The following is a 26,223-nucleotide window of genomic DNA, read 5'->3' on the forward strand; positions in this document are numbered from 1 at the left end:
ACCCAGGAATTAGTCTGAAGTTCTGCCAAGAAAATAAGGGGTCACACTGTTCTAAATCTTCACGTCTGTAATTTCAGGGAGTAGTTTTGCATGCACAACCTAGTGAAGTCCGTAAATCCATACTTTTAATCATAAATGAATGTCTCTACTGAACTGAAGACTATTGTTCTTTGCTGAGAACAGCAACAGGAAAATAGGAAACACAAGGAGCCGAAGAGTACATAAAAAAAAAAAAAATATAAAAAAAGGAAGGAGACCATCCAAGGTGATTCTAACTAAAACACAAACAAAACAAAAAAAAAAAACAAAAAAAAAACACAACAGAAAAGTTTTAACCTATGCATTGCTACATGTTACAGCAGCGTTTATGCACTGTATGGAAACTGAAGACTGCATACATACAGGGCAAAACCAGGACTAAGTGCTACCAAACCTACCCGTCTTCCTTCTAGAAACTTAAGAGCTGTGCCAATGTTAGCAACCCAGTGAATTCTCTTCAGCTGACGTCCCTGCTCGCAAGGCTTAAAGAGAAATAACAGTATAAACACCAATTAGTTTTATGCCAATTTGCTGCAAAAAATGAAGTTCTAGATTATTATAAATGCCTATGTACATAACTTAGTCTGATTTACATGTAAAAATGCTTCTTGGAACAGTTAAAATGTATTTTTGCATATACCAGCAGGTGGGACCGACAGATAAAGGGGACGTAGTTGTGATAGTTCTTTAATAAAAAACTTATTCTTAATAACCTCAGGATGCAAGCTGTCAGCTTCAGCCCCTAAACTTCATCAAATCAGAGAACTGTTTTTGTTATGAAAAATAAACTACTTCTCTTTTTATACACACATACACATATATACATTTGAGAGAAGGCAACTTTCTCTCAGTAAAATAATTTTGCTTGCGAAGGAGAAGTCAAGGCGATTGTTACTTATTAAAAATAAGTCTGCAGTGAAGACATTCTACCTATAAGATTTTTATCCATTCCTTCTAATACCTCGTTGATGATAAAAAAAACTATCAGAAACTCTCATTGAACAACAAATTTTGCTCAACTTCAGAGATGTAGGCTAAAAAAAGACAGAATTCTTTGAATTCAATCAAGACCACGTCCTAGGCTTGTAATACTCTACAGTGGAATTAAATTCTCCACTGAATCTTATATTGTAATGCAAATATACAACTACTATCATTTAAATTCATGTTCATAATATTACAAATGGATTTAACAAAGGCCTGCTACAGAATCAGAAATTCCTCTTGCAGTTACTACAATCTTCTGCTATACATGACCTTTAAATTAACCAGACTTTATTCTGGTTCTGTGGTATCTCTTGTCTTTCACTAATTAATGTAGACAGGATACTATCTAACGAAGTTCATTGCAACAGATGCCATCGTTAAAATTCTTTTCCTGCTTCACCGCTTCTGTGTTGCCACAAGAGGGAGGTTTCTGTCTCCGGCGAACAGAAACAGAGCGAGGTAGCTTTCAGCGGAGCAGACACACTGGAGACCACAACTTTTTTCCCACCTTACCGTAAAATCACTCTTGCAGGCTGAACTACTACCTAATTTGTGGTATCACATGCAATCAAAAAAGAGGTGAAATATGAAAAAGGGGCAAAAGTGTGGTACTGGAAATTTGCCCAAATGTGAGGGAACTGGTAACGCCTGGACGCTAGAGCAAGCCAAAGGAGGGACTGTTGCTCTACTCTTTCAGGTGCTGCCACCCGACCTGTAAGCTGGTCTGGAAAAAGCGAGAGCCCTTAGCCTAAAGCCCTTTCAATTTTCTCCCACATCACATGCACGAAACTAGCTCTGAAGAGAGCCTATTTGCCACGTACACACCATGGCCTCTGTACACAACTTGGCTGTGAAAAGCCATTTGGCACCAGCTGAGGTTCTTTACCGTAGCAGAGCAGCTGTGAAGGTAATGGATATAAAGTAACTGGATATAAGACCCCATGAAATTTGAGGGTCTCATAACTTTTTTTCAGAAAGAAAGCTGTAAATTTAACAATAAAAGACTGTCATTATTTCTTGAAGGTGTATGGAAGTAGCTTCTACTTTAGACTTTGTGTCATAGTAGTAACACCCAGATGAACTGCAAAGACTAATACATATAAACAATTTTTATGAACTAGTAAGTCTAAATTAACAGAAAATGCACAAAATCAAGAATGTCAGTCTGTAATCATCTTTTGTTTGTTTGTTTGTCTTCTAACCAGATAGCTCACTCTGTGAATAAACTTATTTTGCTATGTAGCAGTCAGGTTTTAAACGGTATTTGCATACAGAAACATACTAGAAAATTATATCCTAGATGAGTTATGCAACTATCATGTATATTCAGAATGAAGGAAGTTCTTACCAGCTTCTGCCCTGAAAGAACCTCCAAAAGGGCAATTAGCATCACCCCATCTTTGATATCTTCAAACAGATCATTCACCAGCATGGGAGGATTGCGCTGAAAAGGAAGAAGACTTCAGATATTATAAAGGCTCAGCAGCATTACATCTTACCTCCCTTCCTTTCAAACAGAAGCACAGAATGGCTGGTCCCTTTCTTTATATTTTATAACATTTACTATCGATGTTCACTTAACCATTGCTTTGCCACCATATTGTTAATCTATTTAACATTTCCAGCACAGGACTGTAACACTAGATGCTATCTGCCACTAATGATACAACGGAGAAACCTCCTGCTCCCCAAAACAAGCAAAGAAACACAGTAACAACTGCCTATGAGCCTGTAAACTACGCATAACTTACGGAGGTACTATTACAGTCACATTTCAGTCTACCAGCAGATTTCACCTTGTGTTAAGTATGTCACAGAAATTTCACTCTCTCAGTCTGAGAAATACAAAGAGCTGTAATGAAGGACAGAACCCTAAAGCGGTGTGGCTGGTTGAGCAATGATGCTACTTTCTCACAGCTGACAGCTGTTACACTGAGTTGCTGTATTTTCTCTTCTCTCCTCCAGGCCTTGAAGGCTTCCAGCACTGTTAGCACTGTGTCAGCTTCTACTTAAGACAAATTGCGTAGCATATGTCTTTACATTTGCAAACACAACGATGATAACACTGAAAAATCTGTAAACAGATGATGCTTTAGGAATTTTGAATAACAAGGTCACATAATTACACTATCTTCTTAAATACATCCCAGTTTCTGGAACTATGGCTCTCAGCTGGTCATTATCTTAATGATCACAAAATATCTCTTAGAAACAAAAAGATCAAACTTGGTCCAGCTGAAATAAATGAAATAAACACCCTCTAGCTCCCATGAGCTTGTCAGCATTTACATAATACTAATATTTATACCTACTCATTCACTAAAATGACAATCAGACTACAAAATTCTTGAAATTAGTTTAGGTTTTATGATTTACTTTTGGGGTACTTCTGAAAAAGAAATGCTACTACAACAACTTAGTCTACTAATTCTGTTCTGTAGAAACATAGATTTGAAAAGATGAACCTAACAAGTGAAACACTGCTCTTGAAGAGGTAGAAATGCCATAACTAATCAGGACAAAGCAAAGGTTTCTAGTTCCCAAAATCAAAACACCCTGTTTTCATTGCTCAGCATGGGTGAACTAATATTTCAATGATACATAATTTTGGCATAAAGTGGAAAAAGAACTCCTCTGAGGAAAGCAGATTTCATCTGAGACGTGATGTGCCCTAATAGCAACACTATAAAAGAGTCTATTTTCTCGTGTATATAAAACAGTATTACAACTCATTATGAGGGTGTATTTAATCATAGTTCATTTTTATTTCCTTGCAATGCAATAGATAATGGAACATGTTCTTCCATAATATTATAGCAAAGAAATCAGTGGAGCAAACAGGTCACAGGAAATTAATTTGTCCCTGTCTTGCATCACAGGCAGTTGACATAAACGCAGTTAATTTTCCTCACTTTCTATGTTACCATTTCCTATTTGGAGTTCTGAGCAGCTTTGGTTTTATCAGTATTACCGCATGATATAATACTGAAGAATTTGGTGCTAAAATAATTCAGCAATAAAGACAAGAAGATTGTAGCAACTGATATCCTAATCCAACAGGAGCTGAAGGCCTAACCACTGATCTACATGCCCCAATAGTTTTGTCTCTTGAAGCTCACTGCACAGTAATGAAGAGAGACAGGTTCTTATACAGGGTGATTTAGGATACGTTTAGATTGAAGAATAAGTGAGGTTTACAGCACCCCATAACCCTGATGCCCATAATGTACCTGTCAGACGACCTGTTTGATCACAACACAGCTCCCTTTCAGCCTGAGCAGCGTGGTGTCCTTACTCTCAGATCAGGGTATGGCCCAGAATTTGCCTCAACCCAACATGAAGTCAAAAGCCATCTGGAATTCATATGCAATCTGAGTCTGGGAAACACCTCTGATTTCCACAGTGTATAGCTTCACACTATAGATATAACATCTGATCACCCATGTCCAGCTCTTGCTCTGAACCACAACCTTCACTAATCACTCCTCACTGACAGTAGTTACAAAAACTACATTTGCACCCTAACTGAGGCATGGTACTATGGTAAGACAGTGAAAGTATCCCTGAAGACATCATCCAAGTAAATTAACAACTACAGTACTTTCCTTTCGACATGAATCGAATATCGATTTGGTGAAAAGTAGGGGAAGTATGAGAAAGCCTTAAATAAGATGCGAAGCAGCAAAGAAATCATCAAATGACCTACACCAAAGTTAATAAGACCTGCTGCTCTGAAGCGTGAGAGTCACAACAATTGTCCGTAAACCAGCAGACTGAAATGTACTTTTTGTTGCTGGAAGGCTGCATAATTACAAACAGTGCCAGTGTCTAGCAGCACACACCGTGTACCTTAGTACCAATAAAACAGGAACAATAAAACAGGCAGGTACAACATCTATGTCACAAGATCCCCTGTATGAGAATCCTCTAATATGGAAAATTAGTTAATTATACAGACTGTCAAAAACGTTGTGCATAATACACTTTATAATATAATGTTTTTTACTACCCTGACAATGTTAACACCTAATTACAAGGAGGTAAGACACTCACAGTGTTTCATAAATCACTTTTTTTTTTTTTCTACTCTGGGCACATAGCATAGAATTTACCCTATTATTATGATTCCAGTCTCTCTCAGAAGTATGGAATGAGTTATATGTTAAGTGGCATATATAGAAGAATAGATACCTCTTTTATGTAAGGATTCCATACATACCAATCTTATTCCACATGCCGATACAATTCATGAAGGTATATATACACTAACTGACACTGAGAAGTTTACACACCCTTATTTATTGTATACGGACCATCATACAGGATAGCTCAAGCTGCCAGACTAGTTTTCCAGGCAGATCCTCTACTAACGCAACGCCTTCTGTTGGAATGGATAAATATCTATTCTTTGGCTCCATATATAATGTCAAATCAAAGGAGAAACAGAAGCTGTACACTGCTTACTTCTTAGCCTCCAAAGAAGAAAGGGTTTTTTAAAAGCTTTGTTCAGTTAAAATCAATTGAATACTTTTTATTCTAGAGACTCAGCAGGACTTGACACCTATTCCCTTAGTTGCCTTAATGCACTGCCAAAATACTAACTGTAAATCAGTAAAAGCAGGGAAAGAAAACTAATTTCAAATTTTGTAATCTTGAAATGTTGAATGTACTCCAGATTTTGGCTGTTTGCGTATCAATGTATAGCTCTAGCAATGCAATCAACAGCAATGAGCCTAATGCGCTATATTTCGAATGTTGGAAAGCTTGTGCAAAAGAATTTAATGAAGTCATTTTCAAAGCAGGAAAAAAGAACATTTAAAAAGTATATGAAATAACCTCTCAAAATCCGATAATATTAAAGAAAAGCTGTTATTTATAAACTTCTTGAACAAAATTATTTGGGGGAACTCAGAATATACTTGGATGAACAATCGGACATTAAATCTACAACTTGTCAGGTCGACACTAAGATTTCAGATGCCTTAGGATTTGATTTTGGTTTTTTGTAAGCTTCTTCAAGAAACCAAAATAGCAAAATAATACTAATGATATGCTGAATGCTGCATTGCACGTATTCTATTAAACACTAATTTATTGCAGTATATGCAGTCACAGTAGTGTAGTTTATAGTGACAACAACATTAGGAACAGTCATGTCACAAAGAGGAAGGCACACAGTACAAATAAATTCATGTGCTCTGTAGGAGGAATATGAATTAAGTGGAAATGAATCTTAAAGGTTAATGAACCAGATTTTTCCCATATTAGATATTTATTTAAATAACTGTATTCAGAATTGATCACAGATCGGAACTGATGAGGAAATGCTTTGCATAAACTTTTTGCTCTTACAAACTTATCTGATTTGCTGTAGTGTTCGGGAAATATTCTGAATGATTTAAAGAATTGAACATGACTACATAAGAAAAATATCTGACTGACAAGCCTCAAAAAACGACATTCATAATAGACCTGCAATATCTAGACATTCCTCCTCTGACACAGTAAAATAAGTTTTGTAAAATCCAGAGCTCAGATATGGAACAAACACATGTTCGCTAAGCTTCAGTTTTCTATTCCAACACATTTTCTTGCATTTCATTTCTCATTTACATCTCTGCTACAGAAATCTTTTCCTCACAACCTGTATTTCACTTCTCTAATGAATAAATCGTACCATACAAACAACAGTATCTGCACCATAATGAATGCCAATGCAAACATTGGAAACTACCTTTGCTACATTAATTTTCAAATGATGTTTCAAAAACTGCTGAGGAAATATGCCAAAACCTATCCACATGCACAAACATGCAGTTACACAAATCTGTGTAACTACTGAACTTCTCTCTGCTGGGAAACACAAATGGGAAGGAGAACATGAAACTTCAGAGTTACTCTGTAATAGCTGGCCCACTCTTCCACACAAATTTACTTCCTAAATCCTTACGCACATAGGTTTTCACATTGTTTACTGTTAATGACTATTTTTATGACTTAAGGGGACTTTTATGACTGTGGGACTCAACCCTAAGTTTTATGTGACTAGTTTCGTCACATAAATTAATTTAGCATTCACTGTTTAACAGTAGAGGTTACATGCAATACTAGTGACAAAATACAGTGACTGTTGGAGCAGAAAACTGCCAGTCAGATTTTCCTCACCATGCAGTGAAGATGGGCATTAGCTTAAATTTTTTCTCTGTCAGTGACTAAGATACTGCGAGCCTCTACTACGTTTTCCCATTTGCAAAAGACAACAAGACACAGAATTACCTAGTTCATTGATGAGAATTGGTGAGTTTCTTGTATGAAGACAAAGTTACATTCTAGGAACAAACTACCATCACTGACAGCATTGTGTGTGAGAGCTGTAAATCTTGATATACCCATTCCTTACTCTTCCTTTCTTTGCTATAAAACATATCATTTTGGAATTTCAAAAGCCTTACTGTAAGTTTTAATGCCCGGATCTAATTCAGCATTATGAAACCATTGCAAAAGCTTAATTTAAAAATGTTCACCCATTCTTGGTTTTCTTTTTATTTGATATCCACCCACTGCTTTTGTTATTGATGTGTGCATCCTTTTAATGGAAATACAAAATGAATAATAATTTCTTTCAGTATGTATTTGCTGTTCACTCTATTTTGTGACTTTACAATACTTTGGTGAGTACAAATACTGAAGTTATCCCTACACCAAGGAACAAAGCTGTTATTTGATTGGGTTAAACCAATTTACAGTCTGTGTTCCAAAGCTCTGAAACTACCGTTTCCCAACACTTTCACCAAAGATGACAAAGGCAATAAAAGACATATGTCTCTGTCATCTTACAAAGAGGCATATTTTTCATCTTCTTTACTTATCTAATCTACTATCTAAAAAATCAGCATAAGCAATGAAATGAAAAACATCTAAGTCATTGCTGTTCTGAATGGATGTAATGTCTCCTTTTTGACATATTTGGTGTAACTTTGTTCTGTATTTTAAACCTAGACTTTGAAAAGCTGCCTCAAAAGATACTCAGAAGCATACTCAAATTACTTCTACATCTTTGCAGGCTGAGACTGAGAGGAGGAAAGTCCAGTTCTAGAGCCTTAGAGAAATATGAATAAATAACTTGCAGTTAGAAAACTTCTCATCCTGTTACACATGCGTATCTCATTTATCCTTAGTAGAACTGGACAGATGCAAAAAAATTAAACTGGATGGCCAGAAGATAGATCACATTTGTTTGATAGATTATGACCCGATTTCTGCAAGTGGGTGGCAGAGAAAAGAGATGATTTCCAGTTGCTGAGCCTCACCAGATTCACACGTAAGGACCACAGAACAGATTCAGCTGGGGTTAGGGAGACAGACAGCAGAGGGACAGATGCAGCCTAGTGCTAACAGCTGACCCGAAATGAAGCTGCGTTATACTGCCTGCTAGTTACCATACTTGCAGGTCTTTCCTCTGTGCTTACCCCCTGTGGGACATTGCCCTGTGGGTGAGGGCATAGCTTACACTAGGGCTGTTGTATCTCAGTCTTTCATTGAAGTGTCCCATAATGGCTGATGCCAAGTCCTCTACCTGTCTTCTGCTTCAGAAAGAACATACCTTTGAATTAGGAAACATAATTTTAAAAAGGTAGCATTCTATAGTAAGAGCAGGAGAGAACAAAAAATTCATACCTCCCTCGTACTCCCTTTCATGAAATTCAATTCACTGGTACTCTCATTTCATTTATCTGTTTTGTTCATCCTTATTTATTTGTATCCATATTCTCCAACCTATTTTTAACTTTACAGTTAAAAAGCCAAAAAATATTTTTTTAATCTACTTGATGCACTTAACTTGGTTATGGAATTAGTTTCTTTTTCAATTAGAGCATGACAGAAGAAAAGCATATACTACGATTTTAAAGATTAGCAGTGAAGAATCTTTCACTCATAGCAAATCCTGACAAACTATTATATCCTGCTTTACCTTCCCAAACTATTAATTCTTCTCAGTTCTACCTAACACAATCAAATCCATTCTGCATTTCCATTTCTTTCACATCACTAGCCTTCACAATGTCAGAAACCACTCATTTTTTAATCTTCCTTTGCTCTATTCAACCAACACAGTATAAGGACAAAAAGTCTAGCTTAGCAGAGTTGAATTTGCTTTGCCATCAGTGAACACATCTTTCAAATTGCTACAGTGAAACCCCATCAATCTTTGATTAGAAAACATTAATTTCTCCTGGTTTTGAGGTTTCATGCAGTTACTCACCAGTACTTCTTCAAAAACATTTAAATTCATTCATGATGAAACATTTCTCCAGATAGATGAAACATTTCTCCAGATAGCCATGGCATTAGAGGTACAGATACTTTAATTAAAGCTTTTAGGTTTTTTTCTTATTTCCTCTTACTACTTTTTCCATTAACAGTTTAATAGGTTAGTAAAAATGGCAACTACTAAACTTTCCTCCAAAAATGAAAGAAACCCAAAGTTTTCCAAGAGTAGCCAAGAAACAGAGAGCCAATTTGAAGGGAAGTCACTATTAATTCTGAAGCCTGTATATATTGAGTCAAATTCAGGACAGTAATTCTGCATTGACAGTGAGAAACAAAGACAAAATTCAAAACACCTTCCCCCCAGCTACCCCTTTTTCCCCAGGCTCAGCTTCACTCCTTCACTCCCAGCTCCTCTGTCCCACAGTGGTGCAGAGCAATGGGGAAAGGGGCTCGTGGTCAATCCGTAACAGCCCCGCTCTGCCGCTCTTTCCTTGTCACACTTTGCCGCTGCTCCAGCATGGGGTTCCTCTCATGGGATACAGTCCTGCAGGATAAACACGCTCCTGCAGGATAAATCTGCTCCTGCACGGGCTCGTCTCCGCACGCTGCAGTTCTTGTCAGGAGCCTGCTCCAGTGTGGGCTCTCTGGGGGCCTCAGGGGTGTCCATCTCTGCTTGAGCACCTGGGGGTCCTCCTGCCCTCCTTCTGCTCTCACCTCGGCATCTGCAGGGCTGTTTTTCACACTTCTTCCCTCACTTCTCACTGCCACGCAGTGTTTTTCCCCTTCATAAATACTCTTTCCCAGAGGTACCACCACTGCAGCTGAGGAGCTCAGCCATCTCCTGCGGCGGGCCCACCAGAGCCGACGGGAACAACCCGTGTCTGACCTAGGGCAGCCCTGGCCCCTCCTCACAGAGACTGCCCTGCAGCCCCCTGCCGCCAGCATCCCAACACCTGCACCTGGTCCGGTCCCACATCTCCTTCCATATTATTGAGTCCCAGTGCCATTTTACTGGCTTTAACAGACACAGGCCCAAATTCAGAAGCGTGTGTTGCTGTTTCTTTGCTGTCAGTGAGAGGCCAAGGCTTCACGGTGTTCCTCTCTAGGTACCATTTTGGCAGGTGCTCATTTTGTTGGGTTCAAAGACAAGAGAAAAATGCAGACAATGCTGCCTAAGAGTGGGTCTGCTTCCAGGATTTTATCTTATCATATTTTACAGACCTCCAGACAATGGAGATATTACAGCTTTCCAACTTCTTTCAAAATAATAAAACCCGCCACAATCTTTTACAAGAATCAAATAACCTAAATATCGAATTTCTGGGTTACAACTGGGAACATGAGTGCAAGGGGAGTCCTGTGCATTTCACATCCATCAATTCCTACAGCTTTGACGAACTCAGAAAACTTATTTCCACACTTTCCAAAAACATGGCTGGGGCCAGACCTCATTCCCGGCAAGGACGCTCTGTCAAGAAGTCCTGAATACAACCTTGTTCTTGCCGCTGAATTTTACAACGCCAGTGCAGTTCATTTCACAGTAAATTCCTCAATTACATTCCTCAGTAATGTAAATTATTTCTGTTGCTCTACCATACAGTCTCACTATATAAAATCACATGATACAGCATTATGCGGGCTTCCTGCTTTACTCTGTTCTTTTTTGAGGGCATTATTAGCCAATTCCTTACATAGAAGGTAAAACAGTGCTCCTGCAGCTATTACTTGCTCAATTTTCAAGTTCATTAATCTTCATGATTTAAAAATATGCATTTCAAAGAGCACCTCTGGTGTTTAAATGTTTTAATTTACTGGACTAATTGATAGCTATCCTTAGAGCTGTGCTGTGTGAAAACTCTGGGAAACGCAAATTAAATCTCACTGCTTATGTTGTCAGATAAAGTTGGTACAAGTTGTAGCTTAATACTTTTTAAATTGTGTGTAAATCATTGTCTTTGTTCTGCTAAAACAAAAAAAATACATTTTTAGGTTGTGGTAAGAAAAAGCAACAATAGTTTTGTGACAAATCCCAAGATGCATCAGATAATTCTTTTGGCACCGGATTCACAAAGCACCATTCATGTTTGTAACCAATTCAGGACGCCTCTATCAAACTACAGAACTGACTCAGGTTTTATTTAAATACACTGTATGTAATAAGGCTAATCTATCTGTTTCTTAGAAAACAGTTTCAAATATTTCCTCTGGCTGAACTAACAGCTGTTGTGCTGTTAGTTCATCTAGTTTTGGCCAAAGGAGCTGGGTCATCTCCTGTAGACGCCACTCACAATGCTGCATTTGACTGCTATCATGCTGAAATAGATTCATCCTGTATGATGTACAGATAATTGGGATCCCTTTGTAGGTTTATGCCACTCTGCTCAGACAAATCTGACACATTCTATACTCCAGGGCCCGTATAGGCGTAGATGGAAAGGTTTGATTTAAAAAAAAAAATATAAATTCGAAGCCATGTATTACCTTAGTTAGATGAGTATTGATCCATTTTGTGAAAGTCCTTTTCTGCACTGACTCTTGCTCATCTGAGAAAAAAAGGAGATCAGTTTGATTAAACATTGCTGAATACTTTTGGATTTCCATGATGGAAGAACAGTATTACCTATTGACAACAAATGTATTCCGCACTTGCCAGAAATGCCACTATATTTTCTTGAGACAGTTAATTTTGCCTGCAACTACTCATAACAAACATTTCATATTCTTACTGACGCTTGACTATTTGAAGTGTTTCACAGCAAAGTTCAAGTCTTAAGCAGTCAATGACTAGTAAGACAGCATCTCTAATCTGCATGCCAAGATCAGTTCGACTTCTAAGTCCATATTGTATTTACCCAAGGTCTGAGCACTTCGAACATCTCTGTACTTTTTAACTAGAATCCGTGTCTCTGACATTCAAGGTGCTTTTATGTAGAAAGTCAACCAGGAACTTAGAAAAAATACTTTTAGTATGTATATTTGAAAATGTCTAGAATGTTGAATTAATGATTGGAAATTGCATTATCAAGCTTATTTGTCCTCTGGGAGATCCTGTCAGGGAGGAGCAATTAGCTAGTTCAGGCAATTTCTGCACTGCTACTTACTACCTCCCTTAGTCCTGTCTGGAAGCATTTGTCTGATTTATAGTGAATTTCACTGATTCTCAGATAATGCCTCAGGGACCGTTGCCAGCTGCATAGACAAAAATAGCTCCTGAATGAGCTCCCCCAACTTCAGCAGCCAGGGTCACAGCTGCGCAGGGAAGAGAATCACTGTGCCATAACCAATCCATGAAGTTCTGTTCCTTCATTGTGGGGAATCAGGTTTGACACATGGAATAATTTCATAACGGGCATTCAGGTATTTATGTTGGAGATTTTTCTTTCAAAAATAAAAGGAAATTCTTATTTCACTGAAAAATCATGTTATTACTATTATCAGTTCTGAAGGAACACATTCATTCCCCTACAGAAAATCCAAATAAATAAAATTGCTGTTAAATATTTACTTTTTGTAAGAACAAATGCATGTCCCAAAACCTACAGGTTGAAAATCTAATTTTAGCTACTGCCTTTGATACTGACTTGTGCAGCACTGAGTAGTGATTTGATCTCTTTCACACCTGTAAACACTGAGGAGTGATTTGATCTCTTTCATACCTGTAAAATCAAAAGGGAACATTCTTTAATCCCCTTTGAAGTTCTGGAACAGATAAGTACTAACTTTCATGCACTGCTAATAATAAGCTCACTGATTTACACTCATGCAATGCTGCTCCCCAATGAGGGTACATAAGGATGCAAATCGGCACGCAAGATTCTTCAGCCAAAGGGTTATCTTAAGTGAGACAATGACGGCTCCCTGACCGCATACGAGCTCCCAAAAAGTGTTTGTGTGTTATGACTCAGGGATATTTTCTTTACATATACACAATATTTCACTTATAAGAAATAACAGAGGAAAAAAAGATACATATACTTGCCAGCATCTATTTCTAGATTAGCACCCTTCATGTCTAAGAAAATAATTTTGCATTCTTTATTTTTCTTTTCTTTTATTTCATTGGGTAGGCTGTCTTACATAATATTTAAAACATTCATTACATTCTCAGGATCTACTTGTTGCACTGACAGGCAAGTTATGAAAAGTATCACTCAAAATACAGCACTGTGCTTCATTCCGTACTGACTAGTTTTGGCAAGGGGTGTCTACTTCGTATACGATAATTGTTTCTACATTGCGGAAAACAGATTTCTCACTGTACGGTTTCCAACCATGAACAAGATGTTTCCCTTCTGACGTGCCGTAAACGCCAGCTGCGCTCTGATGAGCAAATATGTAGACAGGTAGCCCAATTAATTTCAGTGGAAGCACTTGCACACTTGAATCGGGTTGTGTGTGAGTAGGTAGTAGGTGTGGGGACAGAGGTCAAGTGTGCACAGAATCAGTCCAGCTCTGGCTTCATTTGCACCTCTCTAACTTAAAATTCACCAGCAACCACGATACAACAACAGCACAGCAAAAGAAAAGAAAAGAACTGGGCCTTTAGAAGTCAAACATCTGATCAGAGAAATGAATGAAAATGATTCCTTAATATGTAGTTCCAGTGCATCCTGCTGATTTAAGAAGCAGCCTTCTGACAACTGGAAATCAGAGAACCAGCTGCCAGCTTCTAAATGTTTACCAGCAGAACACATACAGTTCTATCATATCACTCATATCAACAAACAGTAGAAACAGCCTTTCAAAATAATCTGTTTCAAGAGAATATATGTAAGCAATATATTCTTTATGAGCCCAACAGCAACTATAAATAATCGAGTTTCCTTTTTTTTAAGGACTTATTTTGTATAGGCTTAAAAGGAACAGATTTTACCACTGTAAAAGCTATGTCTGAACATAACACACGTAGTGCATTGATTTTACAAATTCCATGATAAATATGCTTTTTACAGATTTACCTGGAAATGCATTGAACTGATGTAAATTCTCCACAGAGGTACTGTTTATGCATGCCCACAAGACGCAGGTGTCACACGCTTTCTTACGCTCCCCCCACTTGCTGACTGTCAGCTCCTTATTTGCACCACTTACCCTGCCGGTACGGAAAGAACCCGGGAAGCAGATTTAACGACGTAACATTCCTGCCACCAGCACCTTTGTAGCGAGCCATAAGCAATGATGCTGCTGCTGCCGCTGCTGAGGCTGCTGCTGTTGCTGTTACTCCTGTCTCGTGTAGTGTGCGGTAATTCTTTAGAATACAGCCAGAAGTATTTTTTCAGTAGCAATCTGATTTTTTTCCTTCAGTGGAAATGCAGGCCTCTTACACAAATCCCTCCACCTGCTCTTATCGGAGAATTCACTTGAAGCCAGACCTTAAAAACATCTTTAGATTTTCTTGCAGAGATGCAACAGCCAGACAAAGCCAGCTGTACTGGAAGTAGCAGTTCTGCTGGTCTCACTGCCATCATCCTTCTCCACTGTTTTCCTGTGGAAAGATTTTATTATCCGAGCAGCAGCCAATCCGCTAGCGGAAACCTCTGATGTCAAGAGCCTGAATAATTCATCCAGGGACTGGGACAACCCAACCACACTGCCGATATCCTAAAGCAGCAAGATGCGTGGCTGCAAAAAGCGATGCAGTCTTCTCACCAGTGCTTTTATAACAACACACTGCTCAGTAAGCATAAAAATGGCTGAATGGCATAGCCCTTCTCTAGGTCATCATACATATAAAGGAAAGCAGCTTTTAAAATCAACCACTTGGGTTCATCACTACATATTCTATTTAGACATGGGTGTCCTTCAGTTTTGCAACAGTGAAGTGGAAGAAATAGCAAGCAATGAATCTGAACAGACACGTAGGCCGCTTAGCTTTCAATCATATATAATAATAATATATTTAATAAAAATATACAAAAATAAAAATAATACATAAGAATAATATATAAGAATAATAATATATTTGAACTGTTGTACAAGAAGGTTGAAATGTGTGTAAGGATGCACAGAATTTTTGGGGTGCACCTAGATCAGCCTGAAACATACTCAAATTTATGTTAATATGCAGTACTTTCTTTTTCATTATATCAGAGCAACAGAGCATTTGAACAGACTTTGTTTTGCTCTGGTAAAATGAAGGCAGTTGTGAAACACTATGAGGGGAGATTCATATGTTGTTCACCCACAGGGCCCAACAGAGCAGTACACACTAATGAAATGAGAATAAAAGGCCCACTTTTATTATGCCACTACAGTAAATATACTGTTATTGAGGTTGAATTCAAATTGTTGTTTTTGTAAAATTCAATGACTCTGACAAGATCATTCTGCATCTGAAAGAAACCTTGCAAGAAAGTTTTGTTTTATTTAAACAAAAGTCTTCCTTTAATTGTCTGGAAATGTCTTCATATTTGTACAAACCTTTTGTCTACCAAAGCACCACTAACAGACTGTATTTTTAGGCTGACTCATAAAAGAGAAGACAAATGTAATTGGATATATTTACTTAAAAACACTTAGAACAAATTATTTTGAAAGATGAACAAAACCAGCCATGTATCTTCAGACAGCTATGAATATGCTGATAAAATATTCCTCTTATATGCACATTATAATGACTAGTGTCATGCGTATCACATCTACGAAGAGAGAGCGAGCTCCCTGGCAGAGGAGGCAGGCTTCCCTGGCAGCATGGTCCCTGCCTGGCGGCGGTGGCAGCAGCCCCTCCGCGGCCACTGAGCTCCAAGTGCCGCAGGGAGATGTGGGGTGCACAGCAGCGGGGCTCACACCCTGCACCTCTCGCCTCATGTGCCTGGGGACCCGATGGTGAGAAGGTCACGGCAGCACAGGGCTGCAAACACAGGGTTCTGCTGCGAGGGAACACGTGGAGCACTCTCGTGCACAGAGTGAGAGACATGACAGGGACGAGTTCACACATGTCTAGTAAAAGCATCTTGATTGATACTCAGTGACCTAATATGTGGAGATTTGCTTTGTTTCTTAATTTAGTGAAAATCAATTCAAGTTGCTCACAGCTCCTTGTGTTCAGCATCCTTTTTTGTTTTCTTTGGTTTTTATAGCTCTGTCCTAATAACACCAAGGAGCTTTTGGTTTTGTTTTATTTTGTTTTGTAGGTCTTCGGCACCTTTAGCAATACCAGTAAAACAACTCAGAAGTGCAGAAAAGTGTGCCAAACCACCTGCAATGCTTCAAGATGTCACTTGAGAACACAACACAGCCCAGAAAGCAGCAAACAGCACCCCGCTGGGATAGTTTGTTTGGTCAGCAGTATGGCATAAATTCACTAAAGCTTTCAATAAGATATATTATATAGCAATTTCCATCTTCATCAAGGACTTTCTTAGCTTAAAGCAGCTGTGGAAAAGCTTGCAGAGTCAAAGCAATAATATGGAGCCTCTACTTAGCAATATTTTAAGCTATATAGTTTAATCAACACCTCCATAACAGATGGATTACCGCATCCAAGAGCACTACACAGAGGCAATGCAGGCTCATTTATTTTCCGTTAAGTCTCCAGTTAATGTTTTTATGGAACAATGCGGGACAGTTTTGCTTTACAAAAAACAACAAACAAAGTAAAAAATTTGGTGGTAGCTCTAAAGATAATATATTGTTTGCAAGTTGCTAAATTGAATAGTAACACTCTACACTGTAGGAAGAAAAAAAGGATAAGGGAGCTATGGGCAGTGGTAGCAAAGTAAGAAAGAGAAAAAAAGTTATTTCAGCAGCCACTGCAATGCAGTTGACAAGAAGACTTAGCAGTATTGGTACAAAGAATGGGAATACATTTTTAAATATCTCATGCACTTAGGACTTCTCAATTCTTTGTATTTTGAGGAGAAAGATAGGATTTGTCAAAGCGTGGCTTTGTGATACATGCCTCTATTGAACGTGTTTTATCAGAGACAGTGAGCCAGTCCCACTAACAGATCTGTCATCTAAATTTCCAAGCTCCGAGACCTAGGTGCCCACACCAGCCATAGCCTGCTTCACCACTGAGCACCAGTCTGCTCTCCACCAGTTGCTACAGAAAGGAAACCCGTGCACAAGGGCTAGAGGGCAACCAGTCATCCTTGCTCAAACCCCTACTAGGGAAAATGATGGAGATCGGCTCTGTGGGGTTCACACCAGCATATACCATTGCTTAGTCTAGAGGTAACCTTAGTACAGTGGTTTGGGGGCCAAAGGTTTTATGTCATTTGGAAGAGTGGAAGTAGAGAAAAAAAACTCTGCATACTGGTAGAATAGTTACAGGACAGTGAAGCGTGGAGAAGCAGTCCCACAGCCGCAGAAATGCCGCCTGCTGTGCAGCATGCTGCTGGACAGCAAGTGGCACACTGCTGAGAACTTTCTGCTGTTACTGTCTGTCTGAAATGTATTTACAAAATATATATTTCGATTTTACACATTTCTTATTTATTTCCTTCACTTCTAAACCAGAGAAGGTGTCTATCCAGCCACTAGTTAGAAAGATACACAGAATGATTCAATTTATCACACAAAGAAGGTTGTATTTTAAAAAATATCTGGCTATAATCAAATGCAAACCAAACAAATCATTGTTTCTTCTCTTGTTCTTAGTCAATTTATTCTTATACAAGCACATTCACCCATCAGTCTCTCTGGAAGCACTTGCTGTGGACTGTGCAAGTGGATTAAATTTTTGAAACGTGGAAACCCAAAAGTTTCGCCAGCGCCAGAGAGTGTGTGCTTTAACACAGGCTGTTGGCTCCACCTCACCGCAACACTTCAGCTGTCACAGAGCATGTTTTTGCTCTGGGACTTGGGAGACTTCCAGTCCTCAAATCTAAGGTCATGCCCTGTTGTGCCCATATTCGCATACACACATGTCAAATGTTCCTGCTCCATCCAGACATGCGTTATCCCCCACTTTCCGGTGCTCTGGTTTTCACAGGAAGGAACAGAGCACAGTGCACTGATATAATCTTGATCCTCAGAAGCCAGGACACAGTCCGGACATAGCTCTACTGCCCGTAACTGCTCTTCATGTTGATCAGAAGGGCTTCCCTCGGTGTTTGGAGAAACTAATGAGAACAGCATGATTTCTGCAGTGGATTGGAAGATACACGCCCAAAATGTCATTTTTATGACTTTGTGCATCCTTCCCATGCCCAGTCCTTGCAGCATAGTTGCTCCTGTTTTGTGTTTTGAGTTAAAAAAAAAACAAAACAAAACACAAAAACCAAAACCAAACTGTGATTAAATTGTTCTGCTCCATATTTTGCCTGGGTGGGCTGCATTTTGTTCTTCTCTGCATGCAGAGGCAGAATGTATTTAGAACTAATCAATGAATGTATTTGCATTTAATCTTTACTGCATTTCTGCCTATGCTGCTGCACTACTGTTATTCTCATCATCTCCACTAAGTGTTGTCTTAATCTCCATGTGGCTGTAATATATATTACTCATTTTCATATTACCCGCACTTGACGGAATACAGTCAGAAATGAAAAGAACACCTAATAAAAAACCATTATGAGCTCATTTAATTAATTTCTAAAAGCAGCATTCTGAAGAAGATATTAACTAAAATCAGATACTCAGCAGTGTGCCTACAAGTATCCTAGTTAGGGATTTAAGTAGTCATTCTACAGTCAAGAAGGGTACTTCACATGCAGTTGTACAAAACTGTCTATGAGATAAGACTGAAGGCAGCATATGTTTGAAAATCGAAAGTGCATGCTCCAATTCCTTCTTTTACTCACTCTATGGCACTTACATGAGCTCCTATAACCATCGAAAGTTTTGCTTGCCTGAAGCCAGCCGTGTCAGGTAGACAAATTACTCTAACAGTTGTCATTGATTTTCAGTAGATTTGCTAATATTATATGACATCAATAGGACCGTTCACAACATTAAGCACTACAACCTGGAGAGACTTTGTGCAAAAATGTTTGAATTTGAATGTTTAATGTTTCTATTTAATAAGGCACAAAAACTAAAATGCACTACACCAAATGCACCGCACGGAGCAAATTTCTACTACCAATGGTAAGATTACTGTTTTTCTATGCCTACAGTGAGTTCAACAGCCTAAAAGCAGTGGAGACAATTTGACTTGGATGAGCTCAGAATCTACTGAAATAAATAAAAACTAATGGAGACATACTAGGTACATGCTGTCCAAGAGATTAAATCAGGATGTAGGAGTGCAGTGTCTGTAAATTTGACATAAATCTGTGCAGAAAAGCAAAATATACATAACAATTCTTATCTTACAGAAAAGACATTCTACAATCATGTGTCAATTCTCTTTATAGCTCAGCTCAGTGAAATGACAATGGCTTACTAAAGGCTTTAAAAAAAACCTGTAAAATCCCCTATTTATTCCATGGAAAGTCTGGGCATTTGTACTCTTGAGATCATTTTTACTATAGTTACACTTATTGTAGACATTAAGATCTATGCAACTCAATATTTCAACTGAATAGGTTCAGTATTAGAAGTAAATGAAAGAGCTAAGCACTTACAGGGCAGCTACAATGAGGACAGAGACCCTGTCTTCAGAAACAGCCACAATGAGAAGACAAGGGATAACAGGTAACAGTTGCACCTGGAAAGGTTTCGTCTTGATTTAAGAAAGAAATTTTTCACAGTGAGAACAATCCTTAACTGGAACAACTTCCTCAGGGACATGGTAGAGTCTCCATCACTGGAGGTTTTCAAGCTGCCATTGGACAGGATGCTAGATAATCTCATCTACGCCCCCTTTCCCACAAAAGCTTAGACAGATGAGCTTTCAAGGACCCTTCTACCCTGGCCTGTTCTTTGGCTCTGTGATTTTATGAAAAACTGTTCTGTATTGTTAGTAAAAAATGTGCTACGTTACTTAAAGCAGTCATAAGAATTTCTCACTGTATTTATAAAATTATATATATGCTCAGATATGTTCCAGCTCAGGTTCAAATCAGGACCTTACAAATTAATTACTCTTCCAAGTACGAATTGTAATAAACCAAAAATACATATAAGCACATTTAAGAACTCAGTTCTGGAGGTAATGATAACTCCTATTTTCATTGTTCTTTAAGTAATAATAAAAAAAGAAATCTAGCATATCCTGGTGAAACAAATTAATACTTAAAATGTTCCAGAAACAGGATGATGATCTATGCAGGTGCTGAAGAGATGTTAGGAGTGAAGAACTGTGTGCAAGCTGTTTGCACATACATCTTTCCAGCCGAGGTCTTGTACAAATATAACATGGCCTTAAATCATGTGGTTATTCCTCTCGGAGCCAAGACCATCTGCTGTTTCTGAATGCCAGCCTTCTCAAAACACTTGGATACACTTTGGCACATTCACAATGGTTTCATACCTTCATCCGATTTCCTTTGTTTTCCTAAGTGTCTCCAAACACACAATCCTTCACTTAAAAAATTATACCACTGGTATTTTAAATGTGATACTTCTTTAACAAGTAATACATGACAAATTCTGCCACTCTTACACTAAGCAGTACCTAAGTCAGAGAGCTGTCCCACTATCCACCACTGAAACTACTCACAAAGCAAGTTATTATGCAGGTAGAGAACTCAAAAACAGGGCTACTTTGATAAAGGAGCTTCCTTAAATGACGATATAAGTAGGAACAAAGGTTGGAGTTCCTCAACTAGTCCAAGTCTTCAAATTTTCAGCCATGATTTTGGCAGGAAAATCACAACAGTGCTTATAAAGTTTACCACCAATTCGTATTTGGGAAACACCATTACAATGGATTCAGAATATCTTGAAAATTAAAGAAATTGAGCTGACTGAAGACTGAAAACAGTTAGATCACTGTTACTAAGCAGGTCAAAATGCAAAGCTACATACTCAGGGAGCATTTCTGCTGTGAGGTGGAAACTCATTATATAAAAACCAAAGTAGAGGAAGACACACTTTTGTAGTTCTGCTATAGGAATGATGTGAGCCATTAGTGTGACAACGGCAAATGGAATCTCACGATGCTATCACGTAAGACATAATCAGCTGAATTGGAGAATAAAAATTATTGTTCCAGACACATAAGCACACTTGAGTATTATACAGAGTTCTGGCAACCCATGTTCAAAAAGTGTGAACAGCTGGAATAGGTACTATAGAGAAAACTAAAGCCGTGTAGCTGCTTACTCTCACAAAGACTGTAATTGCTCTCTGCAAATACAGAGAGAGAAAGGAATGAACACCAGAAAAGGAAAAACTTCTTGAAATTAAAAACCATGCAAAAGCACCACAGAAGAAGCATGTGATGGGATATGAATATATTTAGGCTGGAGTTAGCGGACAGTTTTTCCCCTTAAGAAGAATAGTGCAATCTCCAAGGCCTCCAACATCATTTTACTGGTGTGGTAGCCTATAAAGCCAGATGATAGATGATTTAGAAGACTTTTCCAGTCCTATTTTCTAACCTGTCCTGTACACCTACATGAAAATACGAACTTCCAAATGAGGTGAAATTATCTGTGCAGAAGTAGCACTGTGAGTATGGGAGAAATGCACACGATGTCGCTCTTCACTGTGTGGCTCAGTCAGTCCACCTGTACCGGGTAGCACGTGGCACAGGTACACCTACGCTTTTCTGATGACAGAACAAGAGCCCTTTAAAGTTGGATTTTAGGCCCTTATCACACACTGTTCCAGCTTACCCCAAAATCAACAGAAGAAATGCACAAGAAAACAAAAAACCAGAATAATTACGGAAATACAAACATTGTTACTATTGAGGATTAACAACAGTCTGTGCTAAAAATATATCCACGTTACAATGTAATGTGAAACATGCAAATCTCCTTGGTGAAAATTATATTTGAAAACCAGAGGCTAAAAAACGCAGGCCCACTACTGTTTAATATCTTCTGCAGATTTTTATACTAATAACTGTAAATTACTAATTACTGCTTGAGTCCATCTGTGGGAATAAAATACCACAGATAAAAATTATTTTTCCCTGCATACTTAAAGACAAATTCTGTAGATGTAAACTGGTAAAGTTTAGCTCGTTTAAACTGAGCTACATCAACTGTTGTCAGCAGAATTTTAGTGCAATCACCCAGATAGGAAGAACTACATTTACATACTTCAGTGCGGAATATAAACTATGAAATCTTTTACATTTGTATAGCATTGGATACGAATAAACAATGAAAGATAAATAAACCACACCTAAAACTGTGAAGTGCTCAGTCCCTAACTGTATATTTTCCTTTCGAGTGTGGAAACTTAAGGTATCAATTTCACTAGGAAGTACATCTCGGACAAGAGCAAGATTCCAGTTAAGCTTGCAGAATCACAGAATGGTTGAGGTTGCAAGGGGCCACTAGAGGTCATCTGTTCCAACCCCCCTGCTCAAGCAGGGACATCTAGAGTCAGCTGACCAGAACCACATCCAGATGGCTTTTGAATACCTCCAAGGATGGAGACACCTCTCTGGGCAACTTGTACCAGGGCTCAGTCACCCTCATAGTGAAAAAGCATTTCCTGATGTTCAAACGGAACCTCCTGTGTGTCGGATTGTGCCCACTGCCCCTGGGCACCACCAAGAAGATCGTGGCGCCATCCTTTTTGCACCCTCCCTTTAGGTATTTCTATACATTGATAAGATCCCCCTGAGCCTTGTCTTCTCCAGGCTGAACAGCCTCAGCTCCCTCAGCCTTTCCTCACAGGAGAGATGCTCCAGTCCCTTCATCATCCTTGTGGCCCTTCATTGGGCTCTGTCCAGTATGTCCATGTCTCTCCTGTACTGAGGAGCCCAGAGCGGGACGCAGTGGTCCAGGGGTGGCCTCACCAGCACTGAGTAGAGGGGAAGGCTCACCTCCCACGACCTGCTGGCAATACTTTGCCTAATGCAACCCAGGATACCTCTTAGCAGCAAGGGCACTTGCTGGTTCATGTTGCCATATAATATTCCAAGGCATCCACAAACTTGATGAAACGTGGACTAAATATCTGTCTCTTGTGAGGGTTCCACAGTGATATTACAATAAATTCCCTTATTTTACTGGTATTTTTAATAAGCTGTTCTTAAATTCAGAGTATTCACCAGCAATGACAGTAAACATTACTACTCGTTTATAGTAATAAACCTAGTAATAGTCCGAATACTAATAAAAAGTCTAGAATAAAACAACAGAATAGCTCAAATTCAGTATGAAACAGACACAGACATGGTAATAAATGGTAACACTAACTTTTTGATACCAAGTAAATATCTTGCTATGTTGTACAATTCAAAATAGGGCACCTGGCAGCAGAGTTACTATCCAAAAAGAGAGGGATTTTCAAGGAAGTCAAATTAGGCAATGTCCTGCATGTAAACTGAAATTTCCCTGCAGTGAAAGTTACTTTTGTGATCCTTATTCTTGCAGAGTCTCTATGCTCTCAGTACTACATGAAATACGAACATCTTAAAAAAACGCACCGTTTCATACCTTGTTTGATAAAGTCCACTCACCATCAGTGAGTTCTTTTCATGAAAGCTGCATAGGACCAACTATTTTCAACTTCGACCACTATCATGCTGTCTGACAATGACTTTCAAGGTAAACATCCAAACACCCTACTGAAAACTTCTAATTGCCTAAACATTCAAGGAGCCTCCAGAGTGATAAGATTCATAGCCTGGTCTGTATTTCAGTTCTGCTAGCCAAAATGTAAAAGAGGCTGCTGAAACTTCAAGAAAAATTGGTGATCTACAAAGTGCAATTCTATTAGGACTTGTTTCAGCGAAAACTTGATTCCTAAAGACAATTCTATTACGGTAACTAAGGGCTGTCAAAGTCTGGAAGGCTGTTTAATTTTTCAACCATAGAAAGATAAAAAGAGCTCGTAAAGAAACTATCTGATAAAGAGCTACAAACAGTGAAGAAATATAAACAAGCTTATGATTTACTGCTAGCAATGCTTTAACAAGCCAGTGGAAATAAAATTATGTTTTGTCTAACCATCTACAAGCTATTTGTGATGTAAAGAGTCTTAATTTTAGATTGGCTGCTTCTTCACTTTTTTCTCAATGCATGATTGAATAAATAGGAACTTCAGAGTTATACATTTGGCAAGAAGCAGAGCTCTGCTACCCCTGCAAAAATCTGTCCTAATTTTTCCAAATTACAAGCCTTTTCAAATTCTTACATACCCTTGAATTTCAGCACTTTCAGAGTCTCTGACAACCCACCTTCATAACCTTGATGAAGCACTAAGGAGACTACACATATACTGTTCCCACAAAGAGTGGGTGAACATGCTTCAGCTTGAGGAATATTGGGCAAAAATCAATCTTTACTGCCCATAATTGCTTCAGCTCCAAGTAATCTCAGAAAGAAACTTTTCTGCATGTGCAACACCTGTCCCCACTTTCCCTCCTATCCCCATGATGGCCATTAGATTTCGCTCTCTGTTTCAGACACAGAAGGGACAAAAACTGGGTTTAAAGGGAGGAATCTGAGGAAGAAAGGAGAAAGGTGTAAATTTTCTAGAAAGCATGTACCCAGAATGTAGGAAAAACCTCTGACTGGCAGCTGGAAAAGTGAAACAAACAGGCAGAATCTGCTCACCTTATGGAACACCTGTCCTAGAACATATGATAATATTATCATTGCCAAGACAACTCACAGAAGTTACATATACCAGGTGTAATTGTGTCTATACAGACTATATTTTCTCTCCTCCTACACATGAGGTAAGACCACTCTTGAATTACACAACCACGCAAGTTTTATCCAAATGTTCCCTACCATTTTTGGTGCATAAATGAAAAATGTTCAATCAATAAACTGTGTTATTTTTTATTGTTTATGATTTTGCACTCCCCATCAGACATAATGATTAAGCATGTGACTTTTTAATTCTTGTACTATTTCTGTAACATTGCCTCTCTATGATATCAAAATGCTACAAAAAATAATGAGCAGGTCAATTAAATTCATAAAAATATGCAAAAATATCCTAAAGTCCAACTCTTTTAAAGAGAAAAATGTAAAAGCAAACTGGCTACTAATGTTCATGAAAACAATTTAATCTTCTGAAAACAAATCTTAGGAGTGATGGACTTGATCATACATCAGAGTCCGTTCTCTGAATATCGTTCCACCTCCAAATACTCACACAGAAGTTGATAATCAGCAACTATGTATCTTTACCTACGAGTTTCTTTCACTTGTATACTATGCCAGCTTATTCAACGGAACTGGACTGAGCTGAACAGAATGACTCTGGCATAAATCTGGACATCGCTCTAATTAAAACATACTTGTCTAGGGACTGATTAGTATTTTTAACTGTGATTTGACATGCTCCTGTGAAACACCACAGTAAGCAATTTGAAATAAAAAGTAGACCAAACCAGTATCGTCACTACTGTGTTTGCCTTAAACAGTCCTTTCTGTAGTAGCAAATCACAGGCACCACTGTGCAGAACATTTGTAGCAACTACATCACTTAAAAAGACAAGAAGCGAAACAGCCATCATGTCAGAATGATGAAGTCTCCAGTCTTGTTGCAGGGCGGCAGCAGGAGAGGGAGAGCAGCGTCCCTCCCACCTCTGCCCTCGCCAGCTCAGCAGAAATCGAGCTGGATGAGTTCAGCGGGAGAGTCGGTGCAGCAAAGTGCACGGCTTTTGGGTAATGCTGCCACGAAGGGAAAGGCAGTGGTGGCCGGCAAGCAAATAATCCTCCTCATCCCCAACAGCCAGGGGCAAGCGAGGCTTAACTTCAAGCATTTATGATACGTGGGCACTGCCCTCTAGACAGTAGCGAGATGCTAATTTTGCATTGTGACAATTATTTTTTAAAAGGCCTACTAGGCTACTGTCTCTCTTATATCTCTTTTTTTTTATAGCAATAAATGATTTTCTTAATCATTTACTTAATCATAACCATGATCTTAGTCATTATTCATGACCTAATCCTG

The 26,223-nt window shown here is 38.6% G+C and overlaps 1 protein-coding gene across 16 annotated transcripts in view; it reads right to left on the reverse strand.

Moving 5' to 3' along the window:
* Positions 1 to 26,223, reverse strand: part of SYNE1 (spectrin repeat containing nuclear envelope protein 1) — a 319,742-nt gene that overhangs the window by 253,297 nt on the left and 40,222 nt on the right. For 13 of the 16 annotated variants that reach the window (XM_075413815.1, XM_075413805.1, XM_075413814.1 and 10 more), the window contains exons 1-4: positions 14,389 to 14,482; positions 11,779 to 11,840; positions 2,375 to 2,470; positions 438 to 521 (exon numbers count right to left, since the gene is read on the reverse strand). In XM_075413815.1, coding sequence (XP_075269930.1) covers positions 438 to 521; positions 2,375 to 2,470; positions 11,779 to 11,840; positions 14,389 to 14,467 — 321 coding nt within the window. In that variant the 5' untranslated portion in view covers positions 14,468 to 14,482. Of the gene's footprint in view, positions 1 to 437; positions 522 to 2,374; positions 2,471 to 9,797; positions 9,803 to 11,778; positions 11,841 to 14,388; positions 14,483 to 26,223 lie in introns of those variants that run through there. The other 3 variants (XM_075413801.1, XM_075413802.1, XM_075413811.1) reach the window with 2 other exon arrangements.

Source organism: Opisthocomus hoazin, chromosome 2 (genome assembly GCF_030867145.1).
Source record: "Opisthocomus hoazin isolate bOpiHoa1 chromosome 2, bOpiHoa1.hap1, whole genome shotgun sequence".
In the NCBI taxonomy this organism is placed as follows: domain Eukaryota; kingdom Metazoa; phylum Chordata; class Aves; order Opisthocomiformes; family Opisthocomidae; genus Opisthocomus; species Opisthocomus hoazin.